The 24,663-nt window shown below is 41.2% G+C and overlaps 1 protein-coding gene and 1 long non-coding RNA gene across 3 annotated transcripts in view; both read left to right on the plus strand.

Moving 5' to 3' along the window:
* The first annotated feature begins 828 nt into the window (after nt 1-828).
* The window catches only part of npnta (nephronectin a), a 60,313-nt gene continuing 36,478 nt past the window's right edge, over nt 829-24,663 (plus strand). For both annotated transcript variants that reach the window (XM_083974296.1, XM_083974297.1), the window contains exons 1-2: nt 829-1,154; nt 8,823-8,923. In XM_083974296.1, the coding sequence (XP_083830422.1) occupies nt 1,084-1,154; nt 8,823-8,923 (172 nt within the window). In that variant the 5' untranslated portion in view covers nt 829-1,083. The remainder of the gene's footprint in view (nt 1,155-8,822; nt 8,924-24,663) is intronic.
* Nucleotides 15,355-16,970, plus strand: LOC310987856. Its single transcript, XR_014595468.1, has 3 exons — nt 15,355-15,670; nt 16,198-16,389; nt 16,809-16,970. It is a non-coding gene; the product is annotated as an uncharacterized lncRNA (long non-coding RNA).

Consider the following 24,663-nt stretch of genomic DNA (forward strand, 5'->3'; position numbering starts at 1 on the left):
TGTGACGTTTGATGGGGAAAATATTCAAAAGGAGTTGAATGCTCCTCTTCTTTATTTTTGTTGGTGTAATAATGCATCAGGCAAAAAATATCTCACACAAAAGCAGAGACAGACTCTGACTCTGCTGAAATCGTTATGTCAAGAAACATTTCAATCAAAAGCCATCGGTCTATCACTTTGTGTTTTTTATTTACAATAATTACACATCTCCACAGCCCTTTCTTCTCATTTTTTTCCTAGTGCCCCTCAAACATTGTCAAACCGTTCATTTTGTATGTTGTAATGCTTATGTTTTGGTCCTCTCCACATCCAGACCTAGTGTTTTGTTTTGTTTTTCCTCCGTCACTGCATTGTCTCTGCCCTGCGTGAGGAGGAGCAGCATCTACCTGGGTGGGCGATGCACCTGCGTGCCTCGGCAGGCTGTGCAATTAATTAAGGCATTTCCTAAGCTGGCGCGCCACTGAGTTACCATCACTTCCTCAGGGTCTGAACAGGTCATGACTTTACAATTAGAAAAAAAGCAAGAAAGTGAGAGAAAACAAACAAACAAGTAGAGTCCCACAAGTCGACTACTACTGCTGCCGGGGTGGCTGGTCCGCTCGCTGCTGCTCATTGAAAAGGAGCGAGATCAGGTCTGACTGCAGTGGGTGCTGTTGGTTGGGAGAGAGCCGAGAGCCCGCTGACTGAACTTGTGAGGAGGAGAGGAGAGAGAGGGAGAGGGAGAGAGAGAGAGGGTGGGAGCTGTGCGCTCTCTTCCCGACAGAGTGCGTCCCGCTCCACACGCTCTCTCTCTCTCTCTCTCTTTCACACACATTGGGGTCACTCTACTTCCCAGGCAGCAGACTGGTTTGTCTCCAGCACCTCCTTGAACGCAGCGCGTGAACAGTCCCAGGGACGTCAGCAGCAGACCTTTTTTTTCTCTCTCTCTTTCTTCTGCTTCTTCTTACCTGTGCACCTACAACGCGCGTCAGCGAAACTCCTCTCTCTTCTTTGTCTTAATTGTTTGATCCGCGCTCCTCTCCACCAGCTGCTTGTGGATTACCGAGAACAACAAGCGGCGCGGGCGCTCAACTCTCGAAAACCATGGAATTATGGATAAAGTTGATGTTGCTGTACAGCTGCTGCTTCGGAGCAAGTGCAGACTTCGATGGCAGGTACTGGCACATGGTTCGTGGTTATTGTCTGCTGCTTTTTCTGAAATAATCACCACAATTCAGTCACGGATGGATTTTATGTTATTTATAAAATCAACACTTTGTATAAGTGGCTGTTAAAAGGGTTATTTTAAAATCTCAGTAGGCTATAGATCTGAATCAAAACATGTGCTGAAATGAGGAGTGACTGCTGCTCTGATTTAGTCTTTTTTGACAGTCGCAATCCCAACTTTTGTTTCGATGACAACAGTAAAGGCTAATTATAAATGCATTATGTGTTGCACGTTATATGCAGTGTTTTACTTTGAATATGTGCAAAAATCACACGGACCGGCTCTTGTCTTGTGCAGATATCTGGTGTGATTATAAAGTGATGTGACAGCACGTTGCCCGGTGGTTCATGTTCAAACACGAACCCGATGAAGTATGTGAAGACAGAGGCGTGGATACGTGCCAGACCCCAAAGAATGCATGTGTCCGAGATTTCAATCTGCCTATAGGTGCATCTGATTTGAACGTGATGGATGATTTTCTTTTTCTTTTCTTTTTTACAACCATGCATCATAAAACCAAGCTGTAATTTAAGGACTGTAGGTGTAACTCTGGTCCATTCCTTTCAAACAACAATTATTTGACAAACAACTTGCCAACCGGTTTGGGAAATTGCAGACCTGATCATTGACACATTTGCAGAATAGCTATCTGTTTGTTTTCGACTGGGACTATTTGTTAAAAAAGGACTTTAAAAGGAAGCTGAGTGAAATCGAAACTATACTCCATCTCTTATTGTGTGTCATACTGAGATGGATTTCTAGAGCTTAGAGTAAAATTGGACTCAAGTCCACCCAAACAGTGAGAGACTTTCACAAACAGTCCTACTGCCAAATTCCCTACTTCTCCAACACAAAATGCAGCCAAGTATTGTGCTTTCTTTTTCCTCATGTATCTCTGTCAGACAGGCTGAGCCTCAGCAGCTGAATCCTCTCTCTCTTATGTTCGGCGTTCTTCAAATGAATGAAAACTTTGAAGATTATGGAAGTAATTGTTATTGGAAGAGTATGCACGGATTTCAAAAAGCCCTTTCAGACTTGACTGCATTTCCACCTGCTTGTTGATAGATTTTGACATCTGGAGGTACAGGCCTATCGCCCATTCGCTCCCTCAGCTCTTTCACTTCTGTTTTGTGCTGTTTTGAAAAGTATTTTTTCCATAAGAAGGCTATTTGGATATGAAAGGTTTCAACAAGGAGTAAACATGTGGCTGTGAGTGAGAATGAAGGACAGGGCAGAGAATAATACAGAAAATCTGAGTGTTTTTCCAGTGCATGTTTTTGTTAAGGGCTTTTATTTTCTTCATCACCATGGCTAATGTTTGTGTGACAGGCCGTGTAGGGCGTTAACTTTTATTTCACACATTGCCTTTGTGTAACGATCATTTTCTTGAACGTAGCAGCAGCATATTGTACATTATTAACATTGCTGCTGATGGAGTGGCTTGTCACTATGGCCATAATTTGTGAATTTTTATGGGTATAAACTTGCCCGGGCCTGAGTCTCCGCTTCAATATTAATTCATTGAGAGAATATCCCCCGAGACCAAGCACAAGCAAAAAAGTCATTTATTACCTAGTCTCCCTCACTTATTGCCTTTTAGAGAGCGCTCCTAACAGGCTTATCCATCTAGCCCTGAAGGGTCCTTCACGGGCATCATTGGCAAGATCATTTTGTTCTCCCATAGCTTTAGATAAAATGCTGTACCTGTGCACGAGTGACTGAAAGCCTTGTGCTGTTCTGTTATTGTTGTTGTTGCCACTTTTGTTTTTCCAATCAAGGACTCAAGGGCGGACGATTTCCAGACATATAGCACCGAAGACTCTGGCAAAGAGGATATGCCTTCCTTACTTGCTAAACCAAGCAGCACATACCAGACCTCCTCAGTAATAATCCAATGTTGTGGACTGGTGCCAGGGTATGTTGGCATCGTAGTATCAGACCCACATTTGGGCTTTGGGGGGATGTGAGAACAACTGCAAAAACACTGGTGAAGTCTCATTTCATGGGAAACAGGCAGAACAAATTAAACAATAATTTGTTTATCGTTTCCTGTGGTCAGTATCTGACAGTGTAGCAGCAATGAGTGTAGCAGTATCTGTATTATGAGTCTTTAAGTGGACAATGAGTGAAGTTAGGTTTTGCTGATTGACAGTTTCAGTGTAGTCTTGCCCACTCGTCTCACTTGACACAAATCAAACTGCCAGGTTTCAATAGAAAAAAAAGCAGCATAACTAACCCAACTGTTATTCCTGTAATTTTGCTGTCATTTCCTCTGAGCAAACAAGACACCGAGGGAGTATCCTGCAGGTGGAAAGCTAAACACAAACTCTGTGTTCTATTGAAATTGGTGCTGCTGCGTGGGTTTTGAAACATATGCAGACAACAACAACCACATGTGCACAATCTAGGAAACACGTTATTTTGTGTTAAACCAAGTACGTTTCGTACGTGTTAAATTGACAAGCCATGTGATTTACACAAAGAAGAGGAGAGAATAACAAGAGTTGCCACAAGGTCTGGTCCTATTGTTGCCTTGTGTATTGCTGCACTATACACAGCGTGTGATGAGACACTTGCACATTATGCCATTGAACTGTTCTGTATGACTTCCTAACAACCCAATATTAATTGCTGTTAATACTGTGTCACAGTTAATTCAGTGTTAATTTGTGAGGCTGTAGTCGCTGGTGGTGTTAAATCCCTCAGTGTTGGAATGAACCCATGTTTGGAGTCTGGACAGCAGAGCGACTGCCCACCCTCTGCTGCAGGAAATGGCACACAGACACTCCATGCCCGTCAGAGCTGCAAGTCATATCTTCTTTATTGATTATCAGACAGTAATATGCCCGCTGAAAGTTTTTTATTGCTTTTATTTCTTTTATTCGATAGATGTTTAAATGGGGGCAGCTTAAATTGACTTATTTCTTTTAGCTCTGATGTTGGAACTCACAAATGTCTCATTTCTTTTCAAAACAGTTATATAAGATCTTGTTTTTGTAACATTCATTGTGCTTGTAGCTGTTTGTCTGGAAGAGAACACTGAGCTCTGGTTCCTGTGTAGTTTAGAAACATGACGTGACACACTGGTAGATTTAACAGACCTGGTGGATTTCTTACTTCATATCTTCACCTCGGATATTTGTCAATCCCGCCCACCCCCCGCATGCATGCTTGCGTGTTTATGTATGCAGTCCTGGTGGAGGCCTGCATGTGGATCAGGCTGTGCGTGCAGCCGAGGCGGTTCATTAAGACGGCAGACACCTGATGAGTCCACATGCTCGAGCCTTCAGCTGAGCTCTGCAGGTCTGAGCAAGTCTGTCAGCGGAGACACTGGAAGCACAGCAATCAAAATCTAGTCAGTGAGAAAGCTCCACTCGGCGGTCACGCTTTGCATGCTTCAGTGTGGCTTCATGGATGGGTGATAGATTGATAGATTAAATTATCATGCTCCGAGTTATAGGACTGCACCTTCATGGTTCTGGTTATCATCCTACATCCCACACTGTTCCTTCTGTGAGTGATGGACTGACGACTCCTCACTGTCAGGCAGGAATGGTGGGCCGGCTCTGTATCGCTGTTAAGACAATGGAAGAAGGATGGTGTCCCCTCTGTGGATATCATCCTCTCCAGTTCTGCTGGAAGAACCTTGTCTGTGCTTGAGAGGAGATGTCACACAGCACACGCGAAGGGTGATAATTATCTGCTCGAGTTCCTTCGAGGCTTAGTGCAATTTAGTATCATTATTCTGAGCCTCAGGGTAATAAATACAGGTATTATACCAACGTCCATTTGATATGTCAGCTCGCCGTTCAGTAGACTTATCACTGGATGTACATCTGGGGGGGAAAAAAGCAGGAAGTTCCTCCTCTTTGTGAGGTGTCACCATAGCCTCTATTGTTGGTTGTTGCAATTCTTAAGCCCTAAATTATCTAAGAATTGAAAAATATGTACAGTATATGACATTGCTGCAGTGTTAATGTGATGAAATGGCAAACTGATGCATTGCATTATACCCTCAGTTTCAAGTTCAGAGCATGCTGCCGTGCACAACTGCTGCAGGCTAAATTCAGCATGAAGAGGACTGAGAGGAGCACTGAGGACACTGAAACGTGAATCCATATTCATGCTCAGTGTGCGCACATGTATTTATATGCGAGTGTGTAGGAGAAAGTATTAGAGGAGAATATTTGATTCAATAATCCAGGACCTGTTGCATCTCATGAGGTTCCTTTTTCCTTTTTCGCAAAGCTCTCATCGACTTTGCTCTTAGTCTCCATAACGCTCTGCGCTCAGATTCTAATACCTTGCCCTTTTTTTTATCCTGATTTGTTGAGAAACTTTGAATATCTGTATATTTACTTTCATCAAAATCCAAATTAAAATAATATCAGTTCTGTCTACCACATTATTATTTCCTGCTGCTGGAAGGAAAAACAACTCAAAATCATAGGTTTAAATATAAAGATAAATGCATTGTCTTGTCTCCATTTTGATTATAATTTTACATTTCAGTGACTTCTATATATTTTGTTTATCTGAAGTTTGGGGCTGTAACTAATAGTTATTTTCAAAGCGCCTCTTTATCTTGATATGTTTTTGTGTTGGAACAACACAGATGCAAAAGTTAATCACCTCACCATCCAAGTGAAAAACAGTGAATAATCACATCTGAACCACAAGAACCAGGGTATGTAATTACACAATCCACTAATCGTTATAGTCAAAGTGAAAGACTTACAGGTTAATTTATCTGTCACTAATATGTTTGAACATTCAATAAAATGATAGACAAAAGAGTGAGAATAAAAGTGAGGACATTTGCATAACTTTCAGGTTTTGGCAAGTGATAAGAAATTGAAGCTAATTAGCTGCATACACTGTTCCTCCAAACAACATCTGGCAATCAGCACTGTTAGATGTGACTTTCAAAGCAACCTGTGGCATCTGAAATACTTCAAGGTGCTGAAAAGAAGAGATGACAGAACAATAAGAGTGTTTGTCACACAGTTTGCTTTTCTTTCTTTTTTTAAATGTAGGACAAAGGGGGGAAAAAATCAATTTCTTGACAATAAGCTTGAAGAACAAGACTGAATGGCTGTTTCAAAAATCCCTACTGAAGTGGGTTAATGCATCAGTGACAGGTTTCCTAGCACTAATGACTGGGCTTTCATGTGAAAAGAGCTTTTCATCAAGGTCATTAATCTGTGAATATGGCGAAAAAAAAGAAGACCTTATGACCTACTGTATGTTGTGTTACAGTTATGGAGCTCTCTATTTAACCCTCACATTCCTATGATAAAAAAAAAGATGATGTCATCTGCAGTTGCATGTTAAGCTTGCCACTTGGAGAGCGGCGATAATTTTTGTAATGTCTGTGAAAGAATGCAAAACCATTTGGCTGAGCAGGAGCAGGTGCAACCATGACAGCATAGACTCTTCCCACATGAAGCCTTGGTATTCGAAGATGATAATTACCTTGTGCACATTGATGAATAAATTCAAGAGCGTGTACAAGAAGATCGGAAAGAAATCAGCTTCTCGTCACCAGATTTAAATGTCACTAAAATGTCACAGGAGGTTTTTCAGATGTTCGGGGAGCTGTCACCACCCTCCAAATGGAGTGACTTTTGCCACATGCGGAGAGGCTCTTGCTTCATGTAGCTAACAAGTGTAGAGTATGGAGGAACAGCAGGTGCCCATGCTTATGCATTTGACCTTTTTCCTTTCCTTTCCTTTCCTTTCGTTTTGTTTCCTTTCTTTTCATTTCATTTGGTTTCGTTTCCATTCGTTTGTTTCCTATCCTTCCTTTCCTTTCCCTTCCCTTCCCTTCCCTTCCCTTCCCTTCCCTTCCCTTCCCTTCCCTTCCCTTCCCTTCTTGCCTTTTGGAGTTTCTCCCTGCCTGACTGCCTTCTTTGCTTGCCAGGCAGCAGACAAACATTTTCCCTGGATCTGCCACTCTCGCTTAGCATCCATCTGTTTTTTTTCCAGCGAGGTGATTGGCAGCGGGGGCAAGCATTAGCATTTCCTCATCTTGGCATAGAGACACTAACTAGGCAGGGATAGCAGCATAAGATGTGCCTTGAATACTGAGCAACAACCCCACTCTCCCATTGAGACACAAAAGAAGAAGGCATCTTTTGTGTAAAGGAAGTGTGTCAAGAGAACCTCTCCTTTGTTTTCTAAATGGATTACAGTGTGTACAGCACCTCTGTGCAACTTAAAACCTGCACAGTCAGTTCAAGGCAGTCGGTTTTTATGAACTAGAATTATTAAATAATCTCTGCAAAACACTCATGTGCTCCAGACTTCTTACAACGACAATGGAATAGTACTCAGCACTTAAAGAGACAGATAGGCTCCTTTATTGTACAATAGGAAAACTTGATCTTCAGAATAATTTATTATTTGCCAGATTTTAGGTAACATCTCAGAGCCGGGCTCTCAAGAGTATTCGACCAGGATTTTCATCAGTATCCTTAAATGGACTCATTCCTTCACCCTATTCTCTCCATAAATATGTGGTGAGCCTTGGTACAGATAAAAAGGTAATCCACACTCACAGTCTGCCAAGAAGCTATTTCTTGCTCTGAGCAGAATGGAACATGGTGTAACAAAAACATCCAGCTGTAATTTCTCTTAGAGGAATTTCAGTTTTTTGGGAAAAAAGGAACTATATCTGTATCAAAACTAATAACTAGTTGTTCCCTCTGTAGCAGGGAGGAGATTATCACCCACCTTCATGAAATTGTGTGATGGGTTCTTTAAACATACAAATATGTACTTGGATGTGTGTTGAGGTAATAAATGGAGTGGAGATAAAAAAAATAAAAAAAAAAATACTTGGAAATACAGTATATAGCCTATTGTATTTTCAAGGGAACCAGGCAGCACATGGCTTCTATTTTGCCTCACAAACCTTATAATTAACGTAGCTGTAATGTGGTTTTAAGATCATGAGTGTCAGTGCTGAAGTCTAACTTCAAATTGGGTCTGACAGGCTTTCAACACAGGTCTCCACACTGACATCGCATGAACCAACATGATGTGATGTTCTATCAGTTCTATTTTTGCTTTTCAAAGATGATGTTCGATGGTAAAGCTGTGAAGTTGTAGCAGTCAGACTTCAACACCCTGAGAAAATCGTAGTTTTATGTTCTTATTGATTGCTTCTGTTTTTTTTCAGGACGCTGAATTAAATGATCGGTTGATAGATTTATCAGCAAAAATGTTGTAAAATCAATGAAGCATTTCATTCAAATTTTAAGCATGACAAACATTTTCTGGTACCAGCTTATCAAATACAACTGGCTGCCGTTCTCTATCTGATATGATAGTAAATTGAATATCTTTCCATTTTGCACTGTTAGTCAGGTAAAACACAGGACTGAGAGATGTTGCCTGCAGCCTTGGGTTGTCTGAAAGTGAAATGAGAAATTTTCACTATTCTCTAACATCAAATAGAGAAAACAAGAAGTATTTTTCTATCTGCAGCAGAAACACGGACTGAGTAATGTGAAAACTTTGAAGCCTCTCTCCAAACAACATTGAAAAGACCCCTGCTTTTTCATTAAGACATTTTTATTGGCTGTGAACTAATTATGGCATCTCCTCACAGGTGGCCACGGCAGATGGCCTCATCCAGCGGCCTGTGTCGATACGGGGCCAGGGTGGACTGCTGCTGGGGATGGACACGCCGCTCCTGGGGTCACTGCCAGCGTGAGTGTCACCATGCCTGCTGCTTCTGCTGGGGGCAAAACAGGGCTAACAAGGTTGCCAGGTTTCTAGCTGGGGTCAAAGATGCTATTAGACCGAGGAGATGCTGGCACAGTCACTAAAGGCTCGGGGAAGCACACGCACGCACGCACGCACACACACACACACACACACACATGGACGTGCGCGTTGTCAACAACAGAAGCACATACAGCTAATGGAGCATCGCTCCTGGGACGATCTTTGAGGAGAGATTGATGATAATGGCTGGCTGAATGGAGGACCAGCTGACATTTATATTCACACTGTGGGTGGCCATAATGAGGGAGCGGCTGTAGCTGCAGGTGGACACATTCAAGGGTAGATACGTGATTGATTATGTATTGCCACTGTGCGAGAAACAAGCCAGCTAACGCCGACAGAACAAGGCAAAGAGAAACAGTGGCGAGCACACAATCCACGGCGTTGTCAGGTGTAGTACATGCCTCGCCTCGTGTGTGTATATTCAGCAATGCCATTTAGAGGATTCAGAGGATGTGCCCTGTCGTTGCCTCTTATAGCACCACCACGCGCCTGCGTCAGATGAACTGTATGAAATATTAACACGTCACATTTTCAACATATTTACATTGTGTAAAGATCCTCTGCTCTCCTGTAATGCTACCCAGGGAGGTGTGAATATACCAGCATGAATTTCAAATCTGGCCAGTTGCCTCACAAATGCCACATCCCCTGCATGGCTTGGTGCCTGTGATGGTATAGCTGCTGCTTCGCTGTGGAGGTTTAATCAAGAACAGGGTAAATGCACAACTTGGCCTTTTTTCCACCACTGCAGGAACATAGCAGGAACTTGAAGCAATAGCTGGACATTTTGGGAAATATTATTTGCTACCTCGCTGAGAGTTCGAAGAGGAAATCAATAACACTTTCACACTCATCTGTTAAATATGAAGCCACCACCAGCAGCCGATCCATGTGGACAGAGCCAGTAGCTGTTTCCTCCAGTTTCCAATATGTATGTTAAGCTGATCTCATTGGCTGTCAGAGGTAGCTTCGTATTTTGTGTACAGATACTGTATGTGACTGGTATCGATCCTCTCGCATAACTCTCAGCAAGAAAGCTAATAAGCACAGTCCCTAAAATGTCAAACTGCTGGTTGTGCTGCTGTTTCCACTGATCAGGAGGGGATGCCACTTCCAAATTCAGCATACTCAGCTCTCACTGCACGGGGACTGACTGCAGGAGCTGCGGTTCAAGATGATTGGTTAAGATGATCCTCACATCACAACACAGGACGACTACTGTACCGGTGACTAGAAATGTCAGGACAAAGTCCAATGTCAACGTAAATTAAAATAAAGATGCCAGCTGACGTGAATATTTTGTTGGCTTTAAGTTGTTGCAACCAAAATCCAAATGTCTCACGCCAACATGTTGAGCATTGATACGATTTTCACGTCCAACTAGAATTCTGTCAGAACATCTCTCCTGTCTTGGTGATTCAAATCCAACATCCCTCTGACATTACATAAACTTCTGGTGCCAACTAGGGAGTCTGACGTTCTTACCTCTTCTCAGTGGTTTTCGAACAAGCTTGTTTTATTTCCTCAGCACTGTAGCTTCCGCAATTGGATCTATCGGTCTTGCTTTCTGCTTCCCTGTGTTTTCTGCTTCCCTTGCAAGTTTCTCCATCTTTGTTGTTGTAAAGTGAAAGACAATCATTAGGAACTCTTCCTACATTGTTTTCTGTCATACAGCTGCAATCACCCAAATGACAACATCTGCCCTCAATGCACATATTTGAAGGCAAATACCAATCCAAAGCAGTTCCTCCTGTTCTGTGATGTGTATCCAAAATATCTTAGCTTTGTAACACACAGTGGAAACAAATGCACCAAAACCTTACAAGTTTGTAAAAAATCAGGTTCAGATTGTTAAGTTCCTGTCGTGGGAAAGGCCTAAAATGGTTCAAACCTTGCATGTTGGTTGTGGCCACGTATTACAACCTGTTCAAATGTTTATTAATCCACTCATTTTGTGTTTTTCCTAGCAGACATTACCATCTTTTGATTTATGTTTTTATGTGTGAAAGCTCATCATGCCATGCTGTAACTGACCTTGTGTTTTACTCATTGTGTTTTTAAATATATTTTGTGTCACACACTGCTTATTGGGTCCAAAGGTCTGTGCGGCTGCATCTCAAAAAGATGAGCAGAATATTGCTGGCTAGTTATTTTCCATCTTTTTTTTTTTATACCTCATGCTGGAGTGTACTGCACGACTTCTTAGTTTGTTCTGAAGATTGCAAACAGTATTACTCGAGTTCATGGCTCCACTGTTTTGTATTTCTTTTAGCTCAGCCACATTAACCCGAGGTCTTTGCAAGACAAATCTTCTTTTTATCCACCTCTCGCCTCATGAAAATATGATAATTTTATTCTGACATAAACACTTGGAGTCAGAAAAACAACTTATGCTAATGGTTTAAGGGACAGACCTAGCCTCATGGTTTGAGGGGGTTTGATTTCATGGTTATAAATTAGAGGGGGTATTTTTTGGCCTTCTTGAAAAAAAAAAAATCTTTGAAAAGGCCTTGACACTTGAACTACATGACCTGGAATGATTCAAGCAAAAGCTCTGTTTTTGTGAGACAGCTCAATTGTATCATTTCATGCTGTTTGTTAGTTAATGGGTCCAGACTCAGCAGTAATCCTGGCAGGAATGAGGCTTCTCGGTGCCCAATACCTCCCAGTGCATCTGTACTGGGCCGTCTGCCTTGACAGATTCCCATGTTCACAGTACAAGGTGGAATAGATTGTAGGGTTGTGGGCAAGGAAAAGATTGATGAAGATGACTTCATTATCACAGAAGCTTATGAGAGAAGAAAATCATTTCCCCCCTGTTTAAAACCCAGACATTAATGGAAATGGCTGGAGCACATGCGATGGCCTATAGATACGAGTCCACAGGGTATGACAATCATTGTTTTGGCTTGGAACTTGAAAGAGATAACACATCATACTTGGCTTTTATTTATTACTCGACCACCCACAAAGCAGTGTGTGAACATGTTTTCGTTGTTGTTCTGGAGTCCCACATGTCCTACAGTATGTTCAGCCAAAAACATCAGCTAATTTTGAGTTTAACCACATCATGTTGCTACTCTTTTTTTCTTCTTCTCCAAAACCATATCAGTTCTTTGAGTTAAATCACTGTGAGTCAGTGAGTGCTTGTCTTAATGCTTTTAAATGCTCCTGACTGTGTGCGCAGCTCACATCCATTTACCTGAGCCTACAATCAGTATTCCATCAAGCCAGTAAGGTGCTGATTTAAACCTTAGGTGGACGGTTTAAGAAAGAGAGGGAGTGTAATCTGTGTGGCTGCAGGTGTATGTGTGTGTGTTGAGAGGATGCAGTCATCGCAGATTTCAGGTCCTGGTAGGTTTTTGTGGCGATTTGAAGAGATTAGATCGGAGCTATCGGATTGTGGCTTTCTCAGCCATGGAGCTCAGCGATAGTTTTGTGCTACTTTTTTCAAAGCATGAAAAATGGATCAACCTTGGCTCTTTAAAAGAAAGAAAGAAGAAAAAACAACTCCCAGAACCATAAGAGCAAAGGGGAGAGGAAAGAAAGAACTAAATGGAGAAAGTAGAAATCCTAAGGTGTGAAGCAAATGGTTTCGAGGTAAGATGGAGTCAGAGATGATTGCTGTCGGGGTGAGGAAGAGGGAGACAAGTGAGGAAATCAGGCAGATGGAGGGAGAGAGAGAGAGGAGCTTTAGATTTATAGTAGACTGAAGCTCCACTTATAATGTTCTGACAGGCCATCAGGCAGGCAGAGCCACACTTGAAGCTACTTATTTTAACCAGCTGCTATCATGATCATTTTACTGCCACTGTGAGCATTTGTACATTTGTTCAGATTTTCCATTTCCAGTGCAGTTTACAGTAACTGAAATACATTTCATTTCTTTCACTGTAGATGAAGAAACCGCATGTAGCGATCCACTCAGTCCGCCAGAGCAGGAAGGAGAAGATTATTTGCTGCATTTGTGAGGTTGTAAATAAAACAACTTCAATTTGAAGCTAATTTTATCCTGATAACATGTTTTGAAAAACAAAATTTGGCTGATAAAATCCTAATTATACAGTCCAGTATGCTTCTGAATCAACTTCATATTGGGAAATTCAACGCCTCAACTCACATGGATGCTGAGTGTCAATGGCCTATTTTAAGCAAAGAGGAGAATAACGGTGTGACGGATAGGATGGTGGATTTGGGTGCAGGCGTGAAATGTTAACCACAATCCAGCCCTAACATTGACCAAGCTGTGGAGTTACCTACTGTATAAGCCTAACTGCAGTCTGTTTGCCATAACCAGCATTTTCCCCAAATATCATAGTTGCCATGCACAGGAATTGTTGAAAGAGCATGAAAGAATAATCCGTTTATTTAGCTTTGACCCTTCACTAAATCCAACCAGCAGCAGTGAGGTATTGTGACATTTACTCCAAGCATTAGTCAGCCAGGATCCTACACTAACCTTAACACAACCTGATATGTTTTTCACTAGACTCTTGCTCACATCTTTCAAACCCCACACCAACGAAAAACATACGACTAAAGGTTTTTATGTGCATTTTCAATTTGATCCACCAAAACGAGCTCAAGCTTATCACAAAAAAGTTATTTTACGAGAAAAGAAAAGTTGTTGTGTCACTAAAAGCATTACGTGATACTAAAATTTCCACTCCACAAAAAAAAGTGGCTGTGAGTTTTTACGACAGTGAAAATATGCACTCAGAAACTGTAGGGGGAGCTCTGTAGATAAAAAAAGCAACAAAAAAAAAGCGACCATTACAGCGAAAAAGCAACCAGACTTTCATAGTTTGCCTTTAATGGTCAGCAATCAGAGCTGACCTTAGATACTTGCAGCTGATTTGCAAATGCTCTTATGGGGATCAGTCACCTGACTCAGACAGCTCTCAAAGGACTTGAAACTAGTTTTGATTAACCCGAATTTTCCCAAAAGGCATGAGAACAGCTCTGGTAGAAAGAAATGCATTGATCTTCTCTACAATGTAAAAGAAACTACACTGTAAGAAATGTCCGTAGAAATTACGGTAAAAAACTGTCAAATAGCAACAGTAAAATACCGTAAAATCAAAAATAGTATATCACTGTAGTAAATACACTGAATTACCGTAAATCAAGATACAGTAAATAACTTTAAATTTTACGGTCTTACTAAGTAGAAAATATGGAATTTTACTGTGAATGTTGTAAAAAGTTCGCAAAATTCACGGTAAAATACCATAATGTCACAAGCGTGTAATTACCGTAAAATTGACGGTATCATTCTGTCTGAATTACAGATTTTGCTGGTGTTTACGTTTAAATTTACGGTACACAACCATTAAATCATACCATCATTTCTATAGAAAGTAGAATGTTAAAAAGTATGGTATCAGGACAGGCTGTGGTCACGTGGGCATTGTTCGGGTCGATGTGAAGCACTTAATGCAATAGAAAAACTACATGTTGTCAAAACAGAATTAAGATAAGATTAAGATACTAAGTCAAAATAACATGTAATAGCCTATATGTAACATATATTTCAGAATAAATGTGCAAAAGAGTTTAGACATAAATATATATTTTTTTTAAATACAAACATCTCTATTGTACAAACATGTAGTCTCCATAACATACCTACACACAGTAAAAAAAAAAGAAAGAAAAAAGGAAAAAAAGAAGAAGCTTGAGTCAGCTCTGGCTTGGGTGACCCACAGGTGACCCAGCAGTAACCATAGTAACCCATTTGTTGGGTCAACGGTTGGTTTGCTGCGCGCCACCAAGATCCGTTATTTTTGGCCGGAGCGCCGTTACAACCTGGTTACAACCAAGCTGCTCTGTTGTCAGCCAAAGACGACATAAGTAAAGTGGATTAATTTTATTTTTGATGGAAATGCCCCAGCTTCAGTCTGCAAAAAAGTCTGACTGCTTCAGCAACGAGTGTCGGTGGATCGGACTGGACTTTCTCAGGTTGGATCAATACCAACTGTCCGTGGAAAAGCTACAGATGAACTGTAAGTATTTAAAAATGAGCATGGTTTGTGTTACTTTGGCCGTTTAGCACATGAGCTAGGCTAACGCTAACGACCGTTATGCTAATACAGCTAACGGTCTATTGTTATGCTAATAACGATAACGGTCGTTATGCTAACGCTAACGGTGGATCGTTAAGCTAATAACGCTGACTACTATAGCATGAGACTAGCGTGAGAGACAGGACCTGAGAGTAACCAGAGTTTTTGTGTTTTCTAATCAGAGTAAAGTATGTGGAAGCTAGCACATGGAGATAGACGGTCTGAAGAGGAGCCTTGTTCTCATGGAGGTGCAGACGTTCCTAAAGGAGGCCAACATCATTACTGTTAAGGTAAAGTTATGTGTTACTGTGTTTGTGTGGAAGAGGGAAAATACACCGGCCTAAAACTGCCTTGTTCAGATATCCATGTAGCTACTTCTGTCCATTATCATTATTACTGAAGTGTTACATGAGTTCATTTTGTGTTCAACATATACTATATTTGTACAGAACCATCCCATCCTTAGTTGTACACATTTTTAACACTACAAAATCATTTTACCTTCTCCTCAGCATGGTGCAGCTGGAGAATGCAAGGCAGCCTACTTTGCAGGAATGTGGCATGGCCAGTACATCTTCAGCGTTATCAACACTCAGCTTCAGTGAGTACATTTAAATTGATAGGCTTCTGAACTGGTGCTGCCATTAGCCTAAATGTTTTTGTTTCTTCATACCTGTCAAATATTTACATGGCCACATCAATAATTATGTCTCCCATTTATGTCTACTACCCTATTATCTGGAGTTCCTTAAGGATAAATCCTCGGAACTATCCTTAAAAAAAAAACATCAAAATCACTGATTTAATGTCAAATCCAAAGGATTGTGTGTTTTCAGCTGTAGCCTCCACAGTTTCTCCCTCAATCTCTCTCAATCTATTAGATCTGCTAAATCTGTTAACTGTTTTAAGCGCCTCCTGAAATCATATTTATTGGTTGGCCTTTCTATTAGATTTTTTAAACCTACTCTTCATTCACCATTTTTTTTTTCTGTTCCAACTTCTTTTATTAATGTTTTGTTTGTTGTTGTTGTTGCTGCAGGAAGCACTTTGCAACAGTGTGCTATATAATAATAATTATCATTATCATTAACAATGTTTTCTTTGTTGTCTTTCTTTGTCTGGTTGCAGAGAGGTTCATGCCAGTCCACAGTAAACACCTGATTGAAGACTGCTGGTGAATTTTCAAGCAGGAATGATGACAACACCTGCCCAAAGTTTCTTCAACATTGTACCATGTCTGTATGAGACTCTGTCCCACCTGTCTTCAGTCAAGTCTGGACCCAATGACTCAAACACCAGTCTTGTCAAGGCTAATTAGAGGTAAGCAATGGTTTATGTCAGTGTAGCAAATGAGTAGATGCAAGCACAACTCAAACTTCACTCAATCGATCTCCCACAAGTGCACGGTGCCAACAGCTTCATACAAACATACAGTAGAAAAAAAATCAGTATTACGGACAGGATTCTGGATTTTGGCTGCAATTCGACAAGGGTGAAACAAATACTGATGATCATTTAGTCCTGAAAAGTGACAGTTTCTACCTTTTACACTAATACAATAAAATAAATGAAATACTCCTGATGACCTGCAAAACTATATTCCAGAATGCTGGTTTCATTCTATGTATAGCTCATTGGAGCTCAGTTTAACAACAGAAGGCTGAATTTATCTCTGTAGGCACCATGCTCAGGCACTGCATCAATCTAACCTTTGCTTTGTTTCTGTTTTCTGGCTGCAGAGAGGATCATGCCAGTCTACAGTGGACACCAAATGGACAATATATGAGTCTTCAAGCAGAACTGGTGACTGCTGGATGCTTTAAGTTCCAGTTTCTTGAACACCATGTATATGTTAAGAGCCCTCTTCAGCCAAGTCTGGACTCAGTGACTCATTAGTGTTGATCAACACAGAGCAAGTGGCTCCTTTTTTCATTATGTTTATTTCTTCTATCATGGACTATCCTTCTTCATATGTATGGACACACACTGTCTTTTCAAGATGTCAACACTGCCTTGTGAGTATACTGGACAAGTTCTGTTTTTCACAGAGAATGTGTATATGCAAAGAGAGGTTCTTAAAGTTTATCAATTATAGTCTGTACTTTGGTTTACAATGGGCTTAAAGGACAATTCCAGGCGAATTCAACTCGGGGGTGTATTTTCCTATCACTTTAGGTCTAGAAGAAGGAATCTGAAGATTTTCAGTTTAATCGCTCCCGTTTTGCAGTAGTTGCGTCTGTCCCCACATCGCCACGGCAGCAATGAATGGGAGTGGATGTAAGTTCCGCTGTTTAGGCTGTTTCCAGCCCTCAAAGCCGCAAATTTTTCCCACAGACAGCGTCAGATGGCTACTCAAACATGCACCGAGGAGTTTATTTACTTCAAGCAAGCCGGCATGTTTGTAAAACTAGATCTAATTCAAAGTCTGTCGAGCCGGAGTCTCGCGCGAGACCCAGTTGCCGTGCTCGGTGTGTTCAGGTGCAGTAGGAAAGCTACAGTTTGTGTCATAAACACAGGAATATCAACTCTTTACTTGCTTCAAGTAAAAAAAAACTTCTCGGCGCATGTTTGAGTAGCCACCTGATGCTGTCTGTGGAAAAAAATGTACACTTGAAGCAAGTCAAGAGTTGGTATTCCTGTGTTTATGACACAAACGATAGCTCCAACTGCACCTGAATACACCAGCACTGCAACTTCGGGCTCGCGCAAGACTCTGGGAGACTTTGAATTAGATCTAGTTTTACAAACATGTCGGCTTGCTTGAAGTAAATAAACATCTCGGTGCATGTTTGAGTCTCCATCTTACGCTGTCTGTGGAAAAAAATTGCGGCTTTGAGGGCTGTAAACAGCCTAACCAGCGGAACTTACATCCACTCCCATTCATTGCTGCCGTGGCGATGCGGGGACAGACGCAACTACCGCAAAACAGGAGCGATTAAACTGAAAATCTTAAGATTCCTTCTTTTAGACCTAAAATGATAGGAAAATACACCCCCGAGTTGAATTCGCCTGGAATTGTCCTTTAATTGGTTATTTCCTTAATAATTTACCATTTGCATTTTCTGACTGTAAAATCTACGCCAACAAACTGTAATTCCATTATGTGTTGTACCGTATTTTTTACGGTGAAATTCTGGCAACCACAGCTGCCAGTATTTTACCGTGAATTTTGCAATAAAATACCGTACTATATCTTACAGTTTTACCGTGTTTTTTCACTGATGGACTGTAATTAGGTTTACAGTATATCCGTTATTTTTAAAAGAATTTACCGTAAACAGGTTTATATTATAACTGTTATTTTTACAGCAAATTACCGTAAACAAATAACAGTTCTCTACTGTGAAATTTACGGTTGCCAAAACAGCATACCGTAATGTGTAATACATTGTGACCGTATTTTCTACGGTAAAATTCTGGCAACCACAGCTGCCAGTATTTTACCGTAAATTCTACGGAATTTTTTTTACAGTGTAGGCTTGAATATCACCTCCATATTAAATACTTCACACATTATAATTTTCTCAGAGGTCCTGGTGGATTTTACAAATCCATTGAGAGCAGGATTTAGTTTGATTGAGTGCAGTCTTTGTCTCTACAAATGGAGTGGACAGGATTAAGGCAGGACTTTTGAATTGGTAATGTGAGCTAACAAGTGAGAGATGAAAGCAGAAAAGTGATACCTCAGTTTAAGTAATTCACTTCATCGTGATTGTCTGTGCAGTTCCCTTGTCTGCCCCAACTTTCTTTCATGATCACTGGGCTGTAAAGGCCCGTGTGCCTTTTCATCTCTTTGAGGTAATAAGGTGAACACAAAATGGAAAGGGTTTCTTGTAAAAAAAGAAAGAATTAGAGGGAACGTATGCAGAAATAAAAGGCACATGTTCAGAATTGCTTGACGCACTTCCCACTTTAAAGGAACTTTGAAACAGTGTCGATTTAAAAATCAAACACACGGCGAAAAGGCAATCTGCTCACAGTCAGGTCGCTATACAGCCTTTATTTTTATATGGAAGAAACCAGGGCCGTGATCTCATTGAATGATAATGATGGTATTTTCATCCTACGGTGAGGTGATGTAATTTAAAAGAGAGAGTTATAATTTTATTGTTTCACAGTCTGTGGAGGGGAGACTGCTTTATTCGCTCCCATTTAGATGTGAATGATAAGGAATATGAAGTTAACATTTCCAGTAAAAGAGAACATCCCTGGAGACAGTAGCTTCAGTCAGACATCATTTTAATTATCAGAACTCAATTGTGAATGCATTCAAACTGTAGCTGTTACCCAGAGGCAACTGGGGATATGTGCGACTCCAGAACTCCAGACCTCCAGATTGGGAGAGTGTGTCTGTGTGTGGGTTTTATTTCTCTTTTCTTTTTTTTCCCCCCCAGGAATGTTTGCTTGTCAAAGTGACCAGCCTCTGCCCTCTAACATCATGTTTAATTTTTTTTTCATTTTCTCTCAAAGACTAAACAGCGGCTGCAACCTTTGTTTGTTTGGCTATTTGTTTTGCAGCTCTCTTCGCCTTAACTCACAGAGTAGTCGGGATAAGGTGCCAGCCCCAAGGTTAGCTCCACGTTTTCTTGAAATAATCTTGCTAGACATGTATAGCTGGGGGGCACATCCTCTGAATCCTGGGCTCACTCACTTATTTATAGAGCCAAGCCCAGTCTAACCCCCACCCAACACCCTCTAACACCTCGCTCACACCCCTTGGAAGCAACCATCACCTTCCCTCCGCCTCAGATCTATGCAAACAGCTTACACTCTGCAGACCTGATTTCACCTGCAGACATGTCTAACATGAATTATGCTGAAGTTCTTTAGTGGCTTATTAAGATTCACCCACCCCTCTCAACCCCTTGGAATACTAATGAAACCCTTAAAGCTGAAATCCATAATGTTTTTTAATTAATACATCAATAACACGAGGTGTGGTTGTTAAATAATGAGACTAATGCTAGGTCGGCTTACACAAGCCCAGGCTCATCATTTAATGGCCACACCTTGTACATGCATCTGACTGTTTAGAGTAGCTGGAGAGGCTTTGCATAGATAAGGACACAGAAATCTTGACTGAGTTAGTCAGGCTGAGAATGTCACTGCTATCATACTTCATCATGTAAGTAAATAAAATATTCACACTGACATTAGTCGCTGGATCAATGACATTTTCACTCCACACAAGCAACAGCAAGATCAAATTACTCTGACATTAGATGATCTGTTATCTGTACAGCCTGCACTGTGTGTTGACACCCATTAGTAGATTAATTGATCATTTAATAAGATGAGTAACTCTGATTGCATTATTTGTCATTCTGTCAAGCGAGAACGCCGAGGTCTGGGTCCAATGTCTTGAATATTAGACTTTTCTGGTTTTCTCTGTCTCTTTCCGCTTTTCTCTGTCTTTGTAAACTTTGCGGGTTTGGGACTGTTGATCTGACAAATAAGCAATTTCAAAACGTCGCCTCCATTTCTGGGTGTTTTCCAATGGAAAATTTACATTATAGTCAGAAAATCAACCCATCAGGAAATGATCATTTCAAGCAGCCTTAGGTGAAGAATTGGTTGATTGCAAGTTGATGCAACTCGTGTTTAATTATGTACCGATTTTCTCATCTTACTTTGATGAGGCAATGCACTGCATTAATATAAAATGGCAAACACAGCACAAGAACCAATCAAAACCATACTATGTTCCTTTGTGGTCGCGATCATCCACAAATAGACGATAAATCAAAAGAGTCTGCGTCGGTTACCAGCCGTCGTGCCGTCCAGAGGAATGGCTGATGTAAACCAGAGCAAAAGTGTGTCATCACTCGGCATGTTTTGATGGCATTGGTGGAACATGGGTCATACATGCTATGTTTGGCCTTCCAGCTGGTGCGGCCATTTTTAGTCCTCTGTGTCCTTTGCTGTGTGGTTAATGAACGCTGGTCATTTTCCTGATCTCTCTGCCAGGCCACAGGCTTAAAAATACCCTCAGAGGCAAAGCCTGTTGATGGGCTGCCTCTGATCCCTGCTAATCAGATCCTCCCTCCATGTAGGGGAATAACAAAGAGTACCACCACTTGACAGCTACTATCATACAAACAACATCAGTAGTAGCGTCTTTCCTTTTATTAGCCGACCACACCAAATCCAACACACCTCTCCTCCTTCCAGAGAAGCACAGTGCGCCTCCTTTCCTCCACCAAATTGGGTCATTTTTAATCAGTAATTGTGCACTTTGACTGCTCAGAGGGTTAACACACTGGCTCATATCACCAAGTGGGCTCACAGAACTCTCTTCCTATTTGATTACATAGCCTAATAAAGTGGAATAAGTCTGGAGATGTTATCTGCTCCAGTTAAAGGATTCATCTCGTATACCTTTGCCCACGAGTTCAGTTTGAGTAGTGTTACAGACTGAAACCAAAGGAGATAAAGTTGTTCCACTCGGATAGCCCTGCATGTGTATGAATAGAAATTGCAATGAATGATATTGTAACTGTAGCGCCTGTAGTCTTTCTGGCTAATAACAATAACACTACATTCTCTAGGTTCGTAAGAGCTGGTAATAGTGAACAATTTATTGTCACAATTATTGAATTGCAATGAATGAAAATAATAAAATAAAATAAAATACAGAAAAATAGAGCTCTTTAATTTGTCAAAATAAAAAAATAAAAAAGTTCAAAGAAAATTGTCCATCCTTCTCTTTTTCGAAGGTCAGAGTTCAGGGTTCAATTGCGTTTATGTTCTGTGTAATGTTCAGTCCAATGTTCAATTACTACCCGGGTAGATTTGTGTATGGGTTCTTATCTGTGTGAAGTGAATCGATGTCGGGGCTCCTCGGATTGGGTTCACAGCTGGCCAGGCTGGGACCCGCTCCGTCTGAATCTTTCTCTCGCTGGATTGGCTCGCCACCGAACCCTTGGCTCGGAATTCTGGATCCAAAGTCTTAATCCGTCGAACAAAAACCAGTCTACACAGAGAGTGTAGAACAAATAATCATTACTTTCTATTCAATTGACATCTTTCTACTTTCACTTTTCACTCTAATTCTTTCACATAAATACCCAAATAAAGGATACTCTGCATTTAAATGCTTTAAATGAGACTGCATATTTTTTACAGTACAGTATAAGTACTTTTACCATGACTATTATTTACCATGAACTTATAATTCAACATAAATCACCTTATTTATTTCAATAAAGCTCTATTTATATTTATAAACAGCTCAATAAATCAGAATTTACATTTTTAACACAATATTTATCTTTTAACCATAGCTTTTTATCTGTTTTTAACCATAAAGTTACAGTATAAACTCTAAACAGGATAAATTCTTTTTAACAGAATAAATATTAAACCATCACTAGTGCAAAAACACTGAATACATTCATCTCAATGACCGGAAAAATAATTAGCATGACCCGGTATCATTTAACCACATTTCTGTACCATAGCTGTCTCCATTTCTCATCTCAAGTCACAGTAAAGGCTCATTAGCTTAACCAGCTAGCACACATTAGCTTAGATAGCTTCACCATTAGCATTCATATCACCTTTAGCAGGTAACACCCAGAATTAGCATAGCGGCGACTAGCATTAGCTTCGCGCTAGGTTGTTAGCGATCTTTTTACAGCTCGTTTTCAATATACACAATGATACAGCAGGTACCAGAGTAGGTTTAAAACCTTAACGAAACATAGCATGAACTTAGCATGGACTCCGACTGGTTTTTATGAACATATTTCAGTCACAGGAACTTTATCTTATCATGCTAATAGCAACAACTAGCCTGAGGCTTGCTCAGCAACTTAGCATTTTCTTACCGGAGTTCTCAGGGACACTTAACACGGTAAACTCAGCCTCCCGCTCCTTCACACACGCTCGTAACGACTCTGCCTGATAAACAGAAGACTTATGAAGGTTTTGCTCGAGAGTTACTGATGTTTTAGCGTGGTTTTGTTCACTTTACATACCCCGTTACTTCAGCTCGGTTCATGTGCGACCGCTCTGCTCGGTGTCTCAGCTTGATCTAAGATGGCGGACGGTGCACACTGTGATCATGCACAGGTCACGTTCGGGGGCACGTTCAATGCGTCGGCGATTACTCGCAGGGGTGCTGCGCCACCAAGTGGGGAAACGGGGTACTACATCTAAACTACAAAAATGGGTTTAGTAACCATGTGGGTTACACCCTCCCCTCTTGAATCTGTATGAGTCCCTTCATGCTCAGTTCCCTGGACTGCATGGTAACTATCATCTCCTATAGTATCAAGGGCTCTGTTGAAACTCTCCAAGAGACTTTTGGCAAAGGAGATTAAAGGTTTCCCTAGCTCATCATAATGAAAGCGTTTGGGGGGTCGTCTGAACCTTTCAGACCTCCGTGTGGTCAAGTCTGGGTCGTCAGTGTCTATGTCAGTCAACTGTCCATGTTCGTCTTGGTCAGTGATATCTGTGTCGGTCTGTTGTCCATCTTTGTCATTCTGGTCTTGGTCAACAATGTTTGTCTCAACAACGTCTGTGTCAACTACATCTGTGTCAACATCTCCGTCAAATACATCTGTGTCAACATCTCCGTCAACTACATCTGTGTCAGCTACGTCTCTGTCAACTACATCTCCGGTTGGTTTTGATTGACTTTCGCTCATAGCTATGCTTTCTCTGTTCAGGTCTGGTTCAATGGCTTGCTCAACCGCAACCTCTGGTTCCACCAAAACCAAGTTGGGAAGCACTTCACCTGTCTCAGCAGGTGAGAAAGGTAAGTTGCTGGCAGCAAGTACATCTGGAGGTTCGGAATGTGTGGAATGAGCTGACGAATGATCAGCCTCTGGGGCTGGATTCACAGGGGGATGCTGCCCCGTAGGAAGCTCAAGGACCTGAACGAACCTTTTCTCAGGAATGACAGACAAGGAAAGTGGACAATCGCATGAGTCATCTTCAGACTCTGAATGATTCTCTTGGGAGTGAAACTGAGACTGTTGGCTCCTCGTTCTGGGACGGTGTACCTTTGGAGCGACCTGCTCAGGCTCCTCGTCGTCTACCAGATTACTACAAGGAAGCAAGTGATCCCGATGCAGCGTTCGCTTGGGACCGTCTTCATCAATGGACTGCACTGTATAAACTGGTAAGTCTCCCTTTCTGTGCAAGACTTTGTACACAGTTGACTCCCACTTATCTGCAAGTTTGTGTTTGTTCCTTAACCGCAGGTTCCGTACAAGCACATGATCACCTTCCTGGAGTGTTGATTCCCTTACTACCCTGTCAAACCTTTTTTTGTTCCTTTCTGCGACCTTTGCAGAATTTTTGACAACAATCTGGTAGCTTTCTTCAAGACGCGCTTTCAGATTCTTCACGTATTGAGAATGACTTTTGGGAGCTCCACTCTGGACAGGTAAACCAAATGCAATGTCTACCGGTAACCTGGGCCGGCGCCCAAACATCAACTCATACGGACTAAAACCCGTCACATCGTTTTTCGTACAGTTGTACGCATGAGTCAACGGTTTCACGTAATCACGCCAGTGATTCTTCTCTTTTTCTCTCAGCGTTCCCAACATACTCAAGAGAGTTCTGTTGAACCTTTCAACTGGA

Source organism: Trachurus trachurus (genome assembly GCF_905171665.1).
Source record: "Trachurus trachurus genome assembly, chromosome: 1".
NCBI classification, from domain to species: domain Eukaryota; kingdom Metazoa; phylum Chordata; class Actinopteri; order Carangiformes; family Carangidae; genus Trachurus; species Trachurus trachurus.